The sequence below is a fragment of the Azolla caroliniana genome, unplaced genomic scaffold (genome assembly GCF_043228905.1).
Source record: "Azolla caroliniana isolate FFs.n. ecotype wild unplaced genomic scaffold, voAzoCaro1.0.p SCAF_16, whole genome shotgun sequence".
In the NCBI taxonomy this organism is placed as follows: domain Eukaryota; kingdom Viridiplantae; phylum Streptophyta; class Polypodiopsida; order Salviniales; family Salviniaceae; genus Azolla; species Azolla caroliniana.
Genome location: NW_028230451.1, coordinates 5,593,471 through 5,610,423, shown reverse-complemented (window position 1 = coordinate 5,610,423; position 16,953 = coordinate 5,593,471). Strand labels below are relative to the sequence as shown.

The 16,953-nt window shown below is 37.7% G+C and overlaps 1 protein-coding gene across 1 annotated transcript; it reads left to right on the top strand.

The window, feature by feature from the left end:
* The first annotated feature begins 11,170 nt into the window (after nucleotides 1-11,170).
* Nucleotides 11,171-16,615, top strand: LOC147853778 (putative 1-deoxy-D-xylulose-5-phosphate synthase, chloroplastic). Its single transcript, XM_087331982.1, has 10 exons — nucleotides 11,171-11,409; nucleotides 11,969-12,082; nucleotides 12,236-12,400; nucleotides 13,011-13,161; nucleotides 13,625-13,896; nucleotides 13,995-14,268; nucleotides 14,352-14,659; nucleotides 15,297-15,578; nucleotides 15,691-15,975; nucleotides 16,372-16,615. The coding sequence occupies exons 1-10, from the start codon at nucleotides 11,242-11,244 to the stop codon at nucleotides 16,519-16,521; spliced, it is 2,169 nt and encodes a 722-aa protein (XP_087188108.1). The 5' UTR covers nucleotides 11,171-11,241; the 3' UTR covers nucleotides 16,522-16,615.
* The last annotated feature ends 338 nt before the right edge of the window (nucleotides 16,616-16,953 follow it).

Sequence of the window (16,953 nt, the reverse complement as noted above, 5' to 3'; positions counted from 1 at the left end):
TGCCACCTATATCGAGTTTGACTATTTTGAGGTATTTTATGTGTTAGGAGTTTTTTTTCTTCCACCTTGTTTGTGGTGTTGTAATTTCACTCAACCCTTATGGTTACCTTTCGCGTGGTTTCTTTAGAGCATGTGATTTTGATGTTTTTTTTAGTGGAAAACATAGGGACATTTTACATTTAGACTGGTGATAGTCAATTTTGATTATCGTCTGAACAGTTGGAAAGTTGACAAATGATACAAGGTTGGGCATCATAACCCTTTTTTATCAACTTGATTACTAATAACTTTGTGGGATGTGTGCTTTGGTTAGATAACAAAGGAAAAATAAATTAAAAGTACCAAAATACTTCAACATTTATCGTAAAGGACCATACCTTTAATCATCCCTACCTTTATAACAAGTGACAATGATGCATCTCTACCTTCTTTAATCCGTACTAGTAGGTGGCTAAGAGTTTATGAAAATATCACAAGTTTTTTTTCCCCCCAAAACTATCATATCACAAGTTTTTAACTAGATTAACGTGACATTATTGATTATCATGAGTGGTGATTATTCTAGGCTCTAATTAACTCTCTGATTAAGTTGTAATGACATAGTAAAACCTGCCAAGATTTGGGAATAACAAAACTTGTAAGGAATTTTGGGGAAATAAAGAACTAAGGCATGCATCGACAAATTTTGTTATTTTCCGACATCCCCTTAGCCAATCTCCCACTACATCATATTGACATATTATATTGTCATTTCATCACCTTTTTCGCAATTTCATATTCCTTTGAGTAAATATATGGCCTCTCTCTGTCTCTATGGACGATGAAATTGGTCCCATAGGTCAAAATTGGTCTTTTTATGGATGATAAAAATTCTAATTCTCTTTCTCTCTTGGTGAAAACACACAATTATATTAATAAAAGTGTGTGAAAAACTAACAATCAGCAACGGTTTGGTTTGGTTTGGTTTGAGAGGGTCAAAACCGAACCGTTAAAAATTTTTGAAACTTGAACCGAACTGCACCACGAAACTGTTAAAAAAAATTCAAGCCGTTAAAACTTTGGTTTCGGTTTTCAACTTAAGTGAAATTTTAAAATTTAAAATATATCATTTTTTAAAATTTTTAAAATTTTAAAGATGTTCCTAAAATGTGAGAATACGGTCTAAAAATGAAAAGGTTGTTTAAAAATTGTTTTTTTAAATTTTAAAATAAAATAAAATACCATTAAATCGTTTAAACCACGGTTTCTAACGATTGAAACCGAACCAAACCTGAACCTTTAAACTGTTAAGTTGCGGTTCCGCAATTTGGTTCGGTTCAAACCGAACCATTGCCGATTGTTATGAAAAATACTACTTACAATGGGTATCACAATGGAGTATGGTCACCCAGTAGCTACACTACATGGGTAGTGGAACATGTTGAATTACCAATAGGCAATACGATCTCTCTCTCTCTCTCTCTCTCTCTCTCTCTCTCTCTCTCTCTCTCTCATGGGTCTGACAATGGAGTATGGTGTCAGAACCAAGAGAAAAGATAGAGTGGTGGAAGAAAGATGTAACGAGATCACAAGAAGAGAGGAATGAAGTGATAAGAGAGGAATGAATGTATTAAGATAGAATGAGAATGGATACAAGATAGGCGATAAGAGCTTAAGACTGGTGTTGATTCGAATTGGTTTGAGAAGAATTGTATGTCTATATTTATAGATTATATAGAATAGCCAAGAGAATTCTATATTGTTCTAGAATGTTCTAGACCTAGAATATTCTAAGATGTTCTAGAATGTTCTAGAATGTTCTAGAGTATTTACAATAATCAGCGTATTACAAGAAGTAGTGTGTGTGACTCCATTGACTCAAATCACAAGCTGGAGATAAGAGGACTTGAACCGTTGGCATCCACCACAGGGTAAGCTACTGTCTCTTAGACCTACCCGAATTATTCTACCACGGAGGCCAACGATAGACAATGACTCCCCTCCGAACACGGCCTACAACTTTCATTGTACCGCACTCTCCAAGGGAGCCACTTTTTTCTTTTTTTACAAGTCAGCAACATGATTGATGACTTCATTGATTCACGCTAACATTAAAAAAAATGTAATGGATAACTTAGGAATTTATTTAGTTTTTAGCTTCGGATCCAACTTTTGTCCACCAAAAGCCAATTTTTATTATTATCACTTTGTAGCTTTGGTAGTGCCTCTAGCCTTCACACCAAATGTCGTGAATTGCCCGTGTTTCACTTTATCATCTCGTATGATCGTAGGCTATCTAAATGGTTAGGTTCTTGTTCATGTATTACAAGGTCTTGGGTTCAAGCCCAGGTGAAGCCATGATGTTTATGTATTCATGACTTAATGGTTACCCACTAACTACACTACATGGGTAGTGGAACATGTTGAATTTCCACTTGCTCTAATAAAGAAAATTGCCACATTAGTACTCCCTTCAACTTTCGTACATATGTTTCACTCCATGTCTACCATTGGATACAAAAGCATTAAATGTATGTTACATGCAACATGCACAAGGCAAGATTCAAACCTTGTACCTCCATGTTAACAATTCCATAGCCTTACCATTGTACTCTCTCTCTCTCTCGATACATATCTACTCTTGAACAACTTAACCTTTAGACTACTCATCATTTTTAAATAAGTAGAAGGGCATGTTTTTGTCTTAGGTGTTGCCTTGTGCCCTTGGACAATTTTATTCTCAAGTGAGTAGATGACATTTTTCTCGCAAAAGGCAATGGTAGGGAAAATGCCTCATTGATGGAAACATGAGGGTAAGTGTAATGTTGTCATGCCTCAAATCTCTATTTAAGGTTAAATTAAGCATACTTAGAGGTTTTTTATGCACCAAGAACTTGATAAACTTGTCATAGAGCTAATTTAATGAAATTTAGGGTAAATTATATGATCAGAACATGTTAAAAGGAAGTTGGACATTTTTATAAGTTGTGGTCGTACCATAAAGCACCCATAGGAAAATTGATTTTGATCTAAAGCCTCCGACACTATTGAAATCTTCCAAACTATTATTTTAAAACTGGGTCCATATAAATTTGTTGCACTAAATAAATATTAATGCATGGAAGGGAGGTCGACAACAACACAATCGATCATAATCTAGACTCGAAATCTAATTATTCCATGTACTAAAAGTAATGTTTTTGTGGTTTGTATTCATTCTTTTATTTAGCACATAATGTTGGGACACATTGCTCAAGTCACATGGTTTCAATTCATCATAAAATGGTGTCATTGCAAGGATGATACTTCACTGTCCCCATTGAATCGTTTGCATCCAATGATTGATATTTCAATGGCAGGACGACATTGACTCATTGTAACGCAAATTAAAAGATGAGTAACAAACGTCACTGTGAGTTGGAATTGTGTGCTCATCAGTAACATGATTTGATGTCATGTAGCTCCCTTTTACAACACATTGCCATTTTGTGATATTAAGAGATGCCACATATGGTCATTATCAAGGTGGATGTTAGATCAATATGTTTGCGATTATTAAAGCAATCTCATACAATTAAAACATTATATTATGTCTTTATAAAAGTATAATCACCTTCGTGTCCATGTTACAGTATCGATCACAAGTATCCCAACCTCGCATGCATAATTTTACTAAAACAAACAATAAATTTGGGGTTTGTTTGTAACAAATCTAGATGATATGAAGAAGAAAGACCTCATGAACACACATAAAGTTAATGTCTATAAAAAATTTCTCTCTCTATTATTGTGGGTCAACACGAATGTAAACTCATTTAGTTCGGGCATACATCTTTCAAAGCATTTAAGTTGATTGCATTTGTTAAAATTTATGTATAAATAAAACAAGTTTCCTATGATACCCTAGAAGAAGAAAAAGAGAAATTTGGGATAAAGTGACCAAATATTTGCTCAAATAACAATGTAATTAGGAGGTGGGGATGAATTGACCATGTAATATCTCAAATAGCATTCTCTGGCAAGGGCTGACTAAAGGGTGTATGGAGAAATAATAAGACTTCAAGGGCATCAAGGAAACAATAAGGAAACGTTGGGGGATATTTCTGATTTTTTTTTGCTAAAATACATTGAGAAAAGTCAAGAAGGCATTGTTTCATTGTGCAATACAAGGCCTTGTTCTTGGGGACAAACACAATCTTGTAGCTGAGACTTTGCTTGTTAAACTTTCTTGAAAAGGAAACCAGTCAAGTCATTATTTGAATTATTATTAATCTCAACAACGTGTTCCCATAGTCCGATAAGGACATTACAAATAATGCTTTGGTCTTTCAACATGTGACAATACGGGAGTTTATCAAACTAAAATACTATGATGGTACCATTAATAAAGGCCAAAATGATGTTAAGAATGGCCATTTATTGATTGTAAGTTTGGAATGAGCATACTTCAAGGATTAGGATTTTTTTCCCAAAAACTTATTCCGTTAGTTATAAAATATTAGAATTGAGAATGTTATATACGAATCCTAGAAGGAACTTGATAGTTTCATTTTATGTGGAGGCCCACTAATTCAAGAAAGGGAGAGGGCGACCATTGTTGGATGAAGGCTAATCATTGTCTTTCGGCTCCATCGAATCCGCTCATGATGCCATCATATTGGCTCTTTAACATGGCTATAGCTTCACTCCATATCTCCTGCAATAACGACGCTTGTGCACAGTTTGATTGGAGAAGACCCACCTATAACATTGTTTCTAGAGAGTTTGTGTGTTATTGGGCTAACCAAGTCCATCACAACTTGAGCTTTGGCATTGATGGGAGTTGAGTGAATACTGTCGGTGGTGGAAAACGGGGATTAGATTATTTATGAATGAATTCATAGAGATATTGTCATGTTTGTGAATCCACTAGGTTGATGTGGATTTATAATATTCAATGAACACATGCAAAGCTCACTAAGCATTTCAATTTATTGAACAATGGACCATGCCTAAAGTCCATTTGAACTCATATCAGTGATAACACTAAACAATTGTTTAGTGTTGACGTATTAATCCCCAATGGATGAAATAATGGTAGAATAGATAATCGACTAGTTCAACCTTTGTGTTTATATGAATATCTCTCGAACACATTATTTTGTATCATATCAATTTCAACATGTAATATTGTGTTTACTCTTATTTGCACCAATATTTGAACATTGATTTCCGTATAGAACAAAGTATATGTATACATGTGTCTGTTACGCGGCACGCCCTACAATCTAGATTATAATATTTAAAGTATTAAAGACCTCAAACATAATTGTCAATAATATTTTAATGCGTTGAAGTTTGAATGATTTAGTTTCCAAATTTCAATACGGTCACAACACATGAATGGCTTTGTTGTTGGGTTAATAACATGGTTATGGGAAATTTGTGCATGTGTGCAAGCTTATCACATGAGAGAGAGAGAGCAAGAGATTGTAAGGTTCACATGTTGACACTCTTCTAACATCTCAATAGAGAGAGAGAGAGAGAGAGAGAGAGAGAGAGAGAGAGAGAGAGAGAGAGAGAGAGAGAGAGAGAGAGAGATTGTAAAGCATGATCATCATCCATGACTCACACGGGAATTTGGTAAAAAGTAAGCCTCTAACTCTTCCATCTTAAAAAAGACGGAACCAACCAATGTTCTTTGATACATAAAACTCAAATCTCCATTAGTAAGCAACATGTTTGTGACAAAACATTCAAATCCAATGATTGGATAGGAACAAAAGCCACCTCAGTATTGATGATGATTGTCAACATGCCCATTAGGGTACCTTTTGTACACGACCCACTGTGAGAGATATTTTTGAAAATATCCCTACATTTGTGTGTCATCGACATGAGGGAAATCATACTTTAAAATTTTGAGGGCAAGAAATTGCAAAATAGGAATATATTTCTTTGAAACACTATTGAGATTTACGTAGTATCTGCATGTGGTAAATATCTACAGTATCCATTGCTTTCACTCCTCGTGTGGTCTCTTGGTAATAACATGTGGTAATGTAATCAATTATTGAAGGTACATAATGAAGTTGTAATTTCTCATCACTCTCTTGGCTATAGTCTATACCCTTGCCTACAAATTCAATATAAGCCCATAATTTATTTCATCTATTGATTAGTGAGTGTGATATTGTACAAAATGGAGTTTTATTTCCTCTAATAGTCTATGTATTGGCTCACCCTAATCTATAAAGACTAATTTAAGTTAACCATTTTTTATTTAATCGGTGGTATATGTATCGATCTTGATTGATCACGAAAATGCATAGAATAGAGATATGATCACGCAATTGATCCTTTAATCCAACCTCAGTAACAATAATTATCCAAGTTTGTGACATCATTGCTAGATGTCGATCTTGATTGATCATGAAAATGCATAGAATAGAGATATGATCACGCAATAGATCCTTTAATCCAACCTCAGTAACAATAATTATCCAAGTTTGTGACATCATTGCCAGATGTCAATCATCAACTAAATTTATTATTCATGGAAACAACGTAATAATGAGTTGCAAATAAAACACCACATGTTTAGCTATTGGGAAAGTCACAATCATCTATTTTCATAGAAATATGCTAGGGTGATTCTGTTCATGTGGTAGTGTCTTTTCCAAATAATGACGATTTATCATTCTACGATTTGATTGGGACATTTGATTCCACGATGGATACTGTGGTTTTTTTCATTTGCAATATTAATACAAGTTTGTGTTTCTCGTCACTACCAACTACGTGGTATCATGAACTAATTGAAATAAACCATCCTTCAACCTCATTGGCAATGACGATGCATGTTAACGATTTTTTTCAATGTTGTGGCATCATGAGTTGATATCAATACCAACCAACAACAAACCAAAGGTAACACAAGCACACATCCATTCCTAAAAAATATAGTGTATAAGGCATTATAGGAGGTCATATGAATGTTAATTCCTCCACTTGTCTTCACGTTCACTCTCATCAACAATATGAGTACAAGTTAATGAATGTGCCATTGTAGTGTTTGGATGATCATTCAAAGACAACATGAGAAATATTTAATTTCTTTAAGTATATATATATACATAAGGTACTGCTGGAGGTTGGTTCTTCACATGATTCCTTTGTGCAAGGTAAAATAGTGGTACCCCTTGACCTTCAATTTGATTAATTGAGACGGGTTGTAAATTCATTGAATTCTTGAGGTTTTCGTCAAGTGGAGGGAGGTAAACAAAAGATTTCGATAGACACCCCTAAGGATGTGGTGCATGAGAATCCATATGCAACATTGGAACATGCTTTGACTAGTTTCATGACATCGGTTGCTTTAAAGGAGCAAGTGCACCCATAACACTGTTGATTGAATGAAAGTGGTAACATGGAATGTGAGAGGGGCATGTTCTCCTCATAAGAAGTATATATTATGGGAAACTTTGTTAAGTAAAGTATGGGATGTATTATGTGCAGTTGAACATAAGTGTCATGAGCTAGTAGGATCCACAGTTCATTTGCGTGGATATTCATCATTCTATGCATGACATCTTAATAATCATTATTAAGGCGTGGTATTAATCGTGCGGGATAAATATTATCCTCAAGTGGTGCATAATGATCCTTATGGTTGGTTTTTGGTTCTAAAAATCACGTTTTTGGGCGAGGTTGTGTGGGGGATTGGGATTTATGCCCCTAACCAAGCCACTCAACGTATTGCATTATGGGGCTCACTCCATACCATATGTGTGGGTCATCCAATATTACTTATGGGTGATCTAAACATGTGTGTTGATGCATCTCAATCTACGACGGAACATTCAATCATGGATGATCCTAAGCACCTTGCTTGGGATTCATTGGCTATGGAGATTTTGAAGTTGGATGTTTGGACATGGTTGCATGGGAATGATCTAGGTTTTACTTTCCAATCTGCTCAACATAGACAAACATGGAGTCAGCTAGATAGAATGTATGTGGTGCACTGTGATTCTTTTTTACCGATATCACTTCATATGACAGTTCTATAAGATGTAGGAACTTCATATCACTTTCCTATTTGTTTGGAGGTTTGTTGTCATGCAATTGACATGTATAAATCCTTACTTGGAAAGTCTCCATTACGCTTTAACTCTTCTCTTTTGCTTCAACCTCACTTTGATTCTCTCATGGAGCAAATTTTGGTAAATTTTTCACAAGAAGTGAATCTTAAAGGAATTAAAGCATGGGATATCACGTTACGAAACATTAAGATCATTCATCGTATATATGGAGCAACTAATGCTCAACGAAGAAGAGGTCTTCTTTGACAATTCTCACAAGTTCTTTCCAGGTTTAATGCATTATTGATACATGTACCATTAGATGAGGAATTTTTGGATATCCAAAGTCAATTGCAGGTTATTATTTCTTAGTTGCAATGCCAAAGTTATCGTTATGCGAATAGATAATCAATGTCAATCTCATTTGTTTTTCCAAGCGTTACATCCTACTTATGCTCGATCGAATGTGATACATGTGAAGCAAGAGGATGAATTGATAGTGGATCTTGTAACTAGAATAATTAACATTGTGTTCATTACTTTAAGGAGTTGATTGGCCCACAATTGTTAATGACAAAACGAGGTGAGTAGGGCATGTCATGAGTTTTATGATGTGGTTGGATGTATGTATTGTGCATGACCTCATTAGTCATGAATTGGATGCGGATTTCACTAAGGATGAGGTGGATACGAATTTAAGGCATGTTCCTAGTGGTAAGAGCCCTGACTGGGATGGCTTGACAAATGAAGTTTTTAAGCGATATTCAAACATTTCAAAGGGGCCCTTAACTTTGATGTTTCAACATTGTTGGGATTTTGGTTGCATGCCTCAAGCTTGGAAAGTTGGTCTAATTAAATTAGTTCCAAAGGTAGCATCTTCGGAGTCATTTCATCAATGGGGACCTATTTCTTTGATAGGGGGGTTGTATAAGGTATTTACAAAGGTCTTGCCAAATAGATTACAAAAGTATTCACCAAAGTTGATACATCCTGCCTAATATGGTTTTATTGCAAGTAGGAATATATTGCATAATGTGTTGAATGTTCAAATGACCATGGATTATGCGAGAAACACTCATCAAGAATTGATTATGGTGCAATTGGATTTGGAGAAAGCATTATGATCATGTTAATTGGTCCTTTGTTTCTGGGTTAATGCATACAATGGGCTTTGGACCGTATGTCTCGACTCATATTTTTATTAGGACAAGGTGTGGTGTCTCGAGTAATGCTTAATGGGGGAGTTACATCAGATATTGCCCTCACAATATCCATTCGTCAAGGATGCCCTCTTAACCCATTGTTGTTTGCTATTATTACCCATCCCTTGTTAGTGATGCTAGCAAGGCTTGCAACAAATGGTGACATTGTGGGTCTACACCTTCCGTTTGGAGGGCAATTAGTAGCACAAGCTTTGGCAGATGATTCTTTCATGTTTCTACAAGCCTCACGAGAGAATCTCAAGAAGGGGATGCTTGTATGGAACCAATTCGCATTGGCTACTGGATTACATATTAATTGGAGGAAGTCTAGTCTCATATCATGCACTCAAAGGGATTTGGAATGTTTAGGATGACAAGGATCCATGGTGAAGAAAGGCTCTATTTTTCGATACTTCGGCAATCCATTAGGAATGAATGTTACAAATGGTCAATTGATTGAATGAATGTCTAGTAGGTTAAGGGGCAAATTCATGTATTGGAAGTCACAATCTTGGCCATTTCATGTACGCTTGAATGTTGTACAATGTATTATGGAACCTATGATATTATATTACTTGCCATTGTTGCTATAGACAAAGACGACTTTGCATTCTGGTTTGTAACCTCTTCGATATTTGTTGTGGAAGAAGAGGGATAAGGTGGGAATCACATGGGTTGTGTGGAATCATCTAGAAACCCTGCGGGGGGGGGGGCTAGAATATTGGACTTATCTATGCATATGATGGCTCGTAGATTTTCATTATTGCAAAACATGTGTTCGAACTCACAACCATGGATATCTATTGTTCAATATTTAATTGAGAACAAGGGTTTAACACATGGGAGGACAACGATTAAGGCTTTATGGTGGCAATTATTGAATGGATGTATTTCACTTAAGATTTCGGGCTCTTCATATGTTCAACACTTGGTTATCTCATGGCAAGAAGCCCTCTTGTTATGTGTATGGAAACCATCACCTAGTAGAGAGCAATGTAATTCTTTGCAAAAAGAATTACCCGTGTCTTTCGGTTATTATGTTGGCCAGGAAAGGAGAGATTGCGCTCTAAGTTTAATTGTTTGTTTTGTTTGGGGGTCAAAGAGGTGGGAGATATAGTTGAGGCTTCATCTCAAAGAATTTTGGAGCTTGTCGAAGCGCGACAATTATTACGCATCCCGCCTATTTATGGGTTTATCTAGCAACAATATCAGAATCCCACTTATTTATGGGTTTATCTGGCAACAACATCAAAATATTGCATCAATGCAAGGTCCTTTACATGTACAAACAAAGGGAGGTTTAGGGTTTGATCGGTGTTTACGGGGTCAAGCACCATTTATTCTTCTTCTTATTATTATTACATGTGCTTACTCTAATCTTCTGTATTATTTGCTCCATCGAGTCGTTGGGATGGCTATCATCTAAGGCCGATGAAGAATGGGAGAGAATACACAGATGTGATCATGGATGGTGGCAGGACGTTATATCTTTAAAAAATGTAGTTTCGCATTCTAAATTGTCACGTGTAGCGAACGAAGGAGGTCTTCATTCGGAGAGTTTCGATCGATCGGGGGGGGAATATGCCTTTGGGGTTATAGATGTAGGACCATACTTTGGTCCGATGATACCCATTCTAACTCTTAAGTATGTATGAATGCAGTGTTTTTAACACACAGTTATTAATATAATTGTGTGGTTTTCACCAAGAGAGATAGATAAGGCTAAGTAAAGGGGGGCAATCCTTCCCTGACAGAGAGCAGAGATCTCTGATTGGAGGAGAATTGAAAGGGGAAAAGACTCTGCATATAGATAGATATATATATGTATGTATGTATGTATATATATATCTAATCTAATCTATCTCCTTTGGAGCTCAATCCATCGATCACTTACTTTGCCTCCTCCTCCTCCTCCTCTCTCACTGTCCTAACTTGTAACTCCATAGCCATTCCTTGATTTCTTTTAGAGTCTCTCTGTCTCTGTCTCTGTCTCTTCCATGGCTGCCTCTCATTGCCCCGCCATTCCTCTCTCTCCCCAGCCCTGCCTTCATCCTCTTGTGGGCGCCTCCTCTTCTGTATCCCTGGCTTCCTCTCATCTCTTTGGATCGCCATTGCAGCTCAAGAAACAACCGCCCACCAAGGCTTTCAGACGGTCGAATATGGAGGTCTGTGGATATACCCCCCTAATCCTTTTGTCTTTTGAAAAAAAGCTACGGGCTTCCACCATTAGGTCCTGCAAATTCAAAGATTAGGATCTATACTGTTAGGGTTTGCACGATTAATTCTAGGGGTTTACAATGTCAGAATTTGCAAGATTAAGAATTAGGGATTTAATTTCAGGATTTGCAAGATTAATGTTAGGGTTTCTAAGTTTAGAATCTGCAAGTTTTAGGTTAACCTTGAAAACCCTAATGTTGCGAGCCATAATGTTACAAATCCTAGCCTTAGAAACCCTAATGTTGTAATTTCTAATCATGCAAACCTTTTAACTTTTGAAACCCTATAAATCATACAAACCCTGCTATTAGAAAAGCCCTAATTTATAAACTCTAATCATGCAAAATGTAACCTCTCAAACCCTCATTGTGGAAGCCCTATGAATATTAGAAAAATCTAATGTTGTTCAGTTAAACCTTAACCTTAATAACGCCATATTTTCGAAATCCTAATCTATCCGTGCAGTATATGTGGAATGAGGATTTGTTTTGTTGTTTATGAAATCAGGGCTTGATTGTTGGAGCCTTGACAGAGAAAGGAGAGTATTACGCAGAGAAGCCTGATACACCTCTTCTGGATACAATAAATTATCCTTTACACATGAAGAACTTGAAGCTTAAGGTGTGTTATGGAAGAGTGCACTTTTATTTTTTGGCTCTTTCAACAATAAAATGGACTATGTATAAGTCCTTGTGAGAAAGAGATATTTTCAAGTATTGAAGTGGATCATTCATATGTTCTTTAGCTCGATTTGTGGGTTTATTTTGAGTGTAGGAATTGAAACAGCTTTCCGACGAGTTGCGATCGGATATTATCTTCTCCGTGTCGAAAACAGGTGGTCATCTTGGCTCAAGCTTGGGAGTTGTCGAGCTCACTGTAGCTCTCCATTATGTGTTCAACACCCCCGAAGACAAATTCCTATGGGATGTAGGACACCAGGTAAATTCATGCATGCATGCATCTATCCATCCACACACATATATATATATATACATACATACATATATATACATACATAGATGCATTTTTATATGTACATAATTAATACAAACATGTGTGTTCATACACTGTGTCCATACATCCATCCATATACACTCTTGATCCTGTACTTACATGCACTATATCATTATCACATGGGATGCATTTTGAGGATATGGATGAGAGTAAGATGGCCATTTTTCAATTGAGGTTACAAGCATGCTCATAATCATCTACTAAGGAGTCAGTGAGGCCAGTGATATGACCCTTAGCTTGTGGATAACCACATTTCAGATGGCTATGGTTTGGATAGATATGGTCTGGACAGAGGACCTTGGTACAAATAGGTAGTGCCACAGTACTGATAGCTGTGGTCTGGATAAATATGTGGGTTATTTTGTGTAGATAGGGCCATGATTCGGATGGCTATGATTTGGCAACTACGGTCTGGAAACATACACCTATAAGGCTTGCAACCTATGGTGCATTCTTTCTTACTATTTTGCATATAGAGTTCCTTTCCTCACTAGGGCACGGCATCTAGTGATTAATGCCTTTTTCCTCCACATAGGCCTATCCGCACAAGATTTTGACTGGGCGGAGATCAAGAATGAATACACTTCGACAGACGAATGGCCTATCAGGGTTTACAAAGCGGGCAGAAAGTGATCATGATGCCTTTGGTGCTGGCCATAGTTCAACCAGTATATCTGCTGGCTTAGGTAAGTCCTTCCAACACCATATCTTCAATGATGTCTATTTGTATATGTAATAGATGGAACCCAAAACCCAAAACTTCTAATATGTGGAAGCATGGTTGGGTGATACACTAATTTGGATTATTCAATAATTGTTCACTGAGCTCATCTAATAACAACATGTTGCAAATCTCAAGTTTCAAAGCAGAATAAAATTGGGGGTAGTCAAAAAATTATATAATTCTTATCTCATCTTTTCAATACCGTCAAACAGCTATTTCACAGTTTAATTTGTTCAATAGCATCTTTTCAACACCTTCAAACAGCTATTCCAACCCCGCCCCAATAGTCTTGTGCCAAATAAAACTCTTGTGCTATCACTCAACCATGCTTTCTTGGACCACAACCATCATTGATTCTTCATGTGGTATTCTCTTGGTTCAAATGCATTATATAGGAAAGTGAAAGAGGTTTCATGGTTTTGTAGGAATGGCTGTTGGGAGAGATCTCAAAGGGAAGAGAAACCATGTTGTCGCAATTATTGGCGATGGAGCAATGACTGCTGGGCAAGCATATGAAGCAATGAACAATGCTGGGTATCTCGATTCAAATATGATTGTCATATTGAATGACAACAAACAAGTTTCTTTGCCTACGGCAACATTGGATGGCCCAGCACCGCCAGTGGGTGCTTTAAGCAGTGCTCTGAGTAGATTGCAATCAAGCAAACCACTAAGAGAACTTCGAGAAGTGGCAAAGGTTGGGTTTTCAGATTTTATTTCACATGATCCAACCCTTACATTTTCAGGGTAGAAAAAAAATGATAGGTTTAACCAATGTATGTGAATGTTTGTTAGGGTGTTACCAAGCAAATTGGAGGCCCAATGCACTCGCTAGCAGCCAAAGTTGATGAATATGCTCGAGGAATGATAAGTGGCTCTGGATCCACTTTGTTTGAAGAGCTTGGACTCTATTACATTGGTCCGGTCGATGGCCATAATATTGATGACCTCGTGACGATTTTGAATGAAGTGAAAGATACACACACATCTGGCCCAGTCTTGATCCATGTTGTTACCGAGAAAGGGCGTGGATATCCGTATGCTGAAAGAGCTTCCGACAAGTATCATGGTTAGTATTGCCTGAATAATTCCTTTCTGTCAACATGAACACATAAATCATATGGATGTTTTTTTTTACCTTTCTGGATGCAGGAGTGGTTAAATTTGATCCTCCTACCGGGAAGCAATTCAAGGGAAAAAGCCTAACCCAGCCATATACGACTTACTTTGCTGAGGCATTGATTGCTGAAGCCGAAGCTGATTCTAAAGTAATTGCTATTCATGCTGCAATGGGGGGTGGCACTGGCCTCAACATGTTTCAGAAACGGTTTCCTGAACGATGCTTTGATGTAGGCATTGCAGAGCAACACGGTGTCACTTTCGCAGCTGGTTTAGCTTGTGAAGGATTGAAACCTTTCTGTGCTATCTATTCTTCCTTTCTCCAAAGAGCATATGATCAGGTTTAAATTTTCGGCCGCTCTCCACTTTAGGATTTTCTCTGGATTACTGTCTTGGGCAACACATTTAGTTCATATGCAAAATATTCACCTCTCGATCGTAATATTCTTGTATCGAGCTTAACAGGAGGGGGTGCTTCCTGGAAGCACATTTTCCATGGTTGTGATACATTAATCTCATATAGTTGCATTGCACATGATTTTTCAACCAGAAGATTGAATAAGTATCTTAGTTTGTTTCTCTAGCTGGTCCATGATTTGGTCACATATATTTAAGGTGCCTGCAAAGGTTTCATCTCTCTTCCTACCCTAGTCTACTTGTCCCTGAATCCTAAGCCTTAACTTGTATGCCAAAGGATTCTTAACTTTGGTGCTTGGTCCAAGATGTAGATACATATTTCAAGTCGTCTAGTCAAGGATTCATCTCTCATTCTAACTTATTCTAAAACCCAAAATCTAAATCCTAACTTAATCCCTAGTTCCCCAAGCCCTTGGCTGCTCGTGCAAAGGATTCGATCACGTATCCTAAACTTTCTCACAAACACTTTATATGCATATGATGTAGTAAACTGCCATCTATGTTGCCCATGATTGCTCAAGTAGAGGGCTGAAAATGGGTACTTTTGTTGGGTTTCTTCAGGTGGTTCATGATGTAGATCTTCAAAAGTTGCCAGTTCGGTTTGCCATGGATAGGGCAGGGCTCGTGGGTGCGGATGGCCCGACACATTGTGGAGCCTTTGATGTCGCATACATGGCGTGCCTTCCGAACATGATTGTAATGGCACCATCCGATGAAACTGAGCTTTTCCACATGGTGGCCACTGCAGCCGCCATCGATGACCGCCCGAGTTGCTTCCGATATCCTCGAGGCAATGGCATAGGCACGGAACTCCCTCTCGGAAACAAGGGGATTCCTTTAGAGGTAAGCAAATGCCATAAATGCAAAGCTACTGTGAGATAGAAAAACCTCAGTTTTGTCATCGATGATTCATGGACCTTATTCCATATGTGGCGATGTTGTTGCTCCCAACCAGATTGGCAAGGGAAGGATATTAGCTGAAGGAACAAGAGTTGCCCTCCTTGGCTATGGGACCATCGTCCAGAACCTTCTCATGGCTCGGAGTCAGTTGGAGAATCACGGGCTTTCCGTGACGGTGGCCGATGCTCGGTTCTGCAAGCCGCTCGATCGGGAGCTTATCCGGGAACTAGCCCGGCATCACGAGATCATCTTCACTGCAGAGGAAGGATCAGTGGGAGGTTTTGGATCACATGTGGCTCAGTTCATGTCTTTGGATGGACTCTTGGACGGGAATGTCAAGGTACAGCTCTTCCGTCGCCCATCATCTCTGCCTTGTACATACGTACAGTCTTACATACATGCATACATACACACACACACACACATCCATCCATCCATATATACATACCATGCATACATACATATATACAGACACATACATACATGCATATATACAAATATACATGTACATACATACCACATACTGTATGTATACCTACTTACATACATACATACATACATATGCGCGTAGATATGCATGACATGCATGCACATACGTGTAGACACATATGCACATATGTAGACGTACATATATACACATGTATGTATGTATTCATGCCTATATACATGCACATACGCACATATGTATTATTGATGGGTCTTTTTAACAATTCATGTTTGGTCTATCTTTTGACAGTGGAGACCAATTGTTCTCCCGGATGCATATATTGAGCATGGAGCTCCGGCCGATCAACTAGCACAAGCCGGTCTTACATCTGCGCATATTGCCGCATCAGTTTTGAAGATCCTTGGGAGATCAAGGGAAGCATTGGAGATCATGTCATGAGGATGATGTCTTGCCAAGTCGTGTATCAAATGTACCATAGCTTATTAGCTTATTATTGCCACCGATATCCATGAAATAAAACGTTTTGGCACAATGTGTTGGCACGTGAATGTGAGCGAGCACTTATTTTCCCAGTTCATCTATACATATGTGCACAAGTGGCATCAAATGGAGGTATACCATATACACCACCGATGTTAGTTGACAATGAGTGCATGGAATTGAACTGTGGACACGAGGGGTTTTTGTGGTGTTCAACATATTCAATCACCATGATGGTTAGAATGAATGGAGTAGGTTTAGAGATTAAGATCAACAACTACTTTGCAATACAAGGCAATGTTTTGTTGAAAATGGTACTTATTAGAGGTCTTGCTTAATAAAGACAAGTGCTCTACTTTATTTCCACACATGTAGCCTCTTAACAGGACT

Excerpts from the sequence above, each read along its gene's own strand:
- LOC147853778 (XM_087331982.1), top strand. The coding sequence starts at position 11,242 with ATGGCTGCCTCTCATTGCCCCGCCATTCCTCTCTCTCCCCAGCCCTGC. Across the intron at positions 11,410-11,968 it reads TCAGACGGTCGAATATGGAG|GGCTTGATTGTTGGAGCCTT; the intron begins GTCTGTGGATAT and ends TTATGAAATCAG. Across the intron at positions 15,579-15,690 it reads ACAAGGGGATTCCTTTAGAG|ATTGGCAAGGGAAGGATATT; the intron begins GTAAGCAAATGC and ends GCTCCCAACCAG.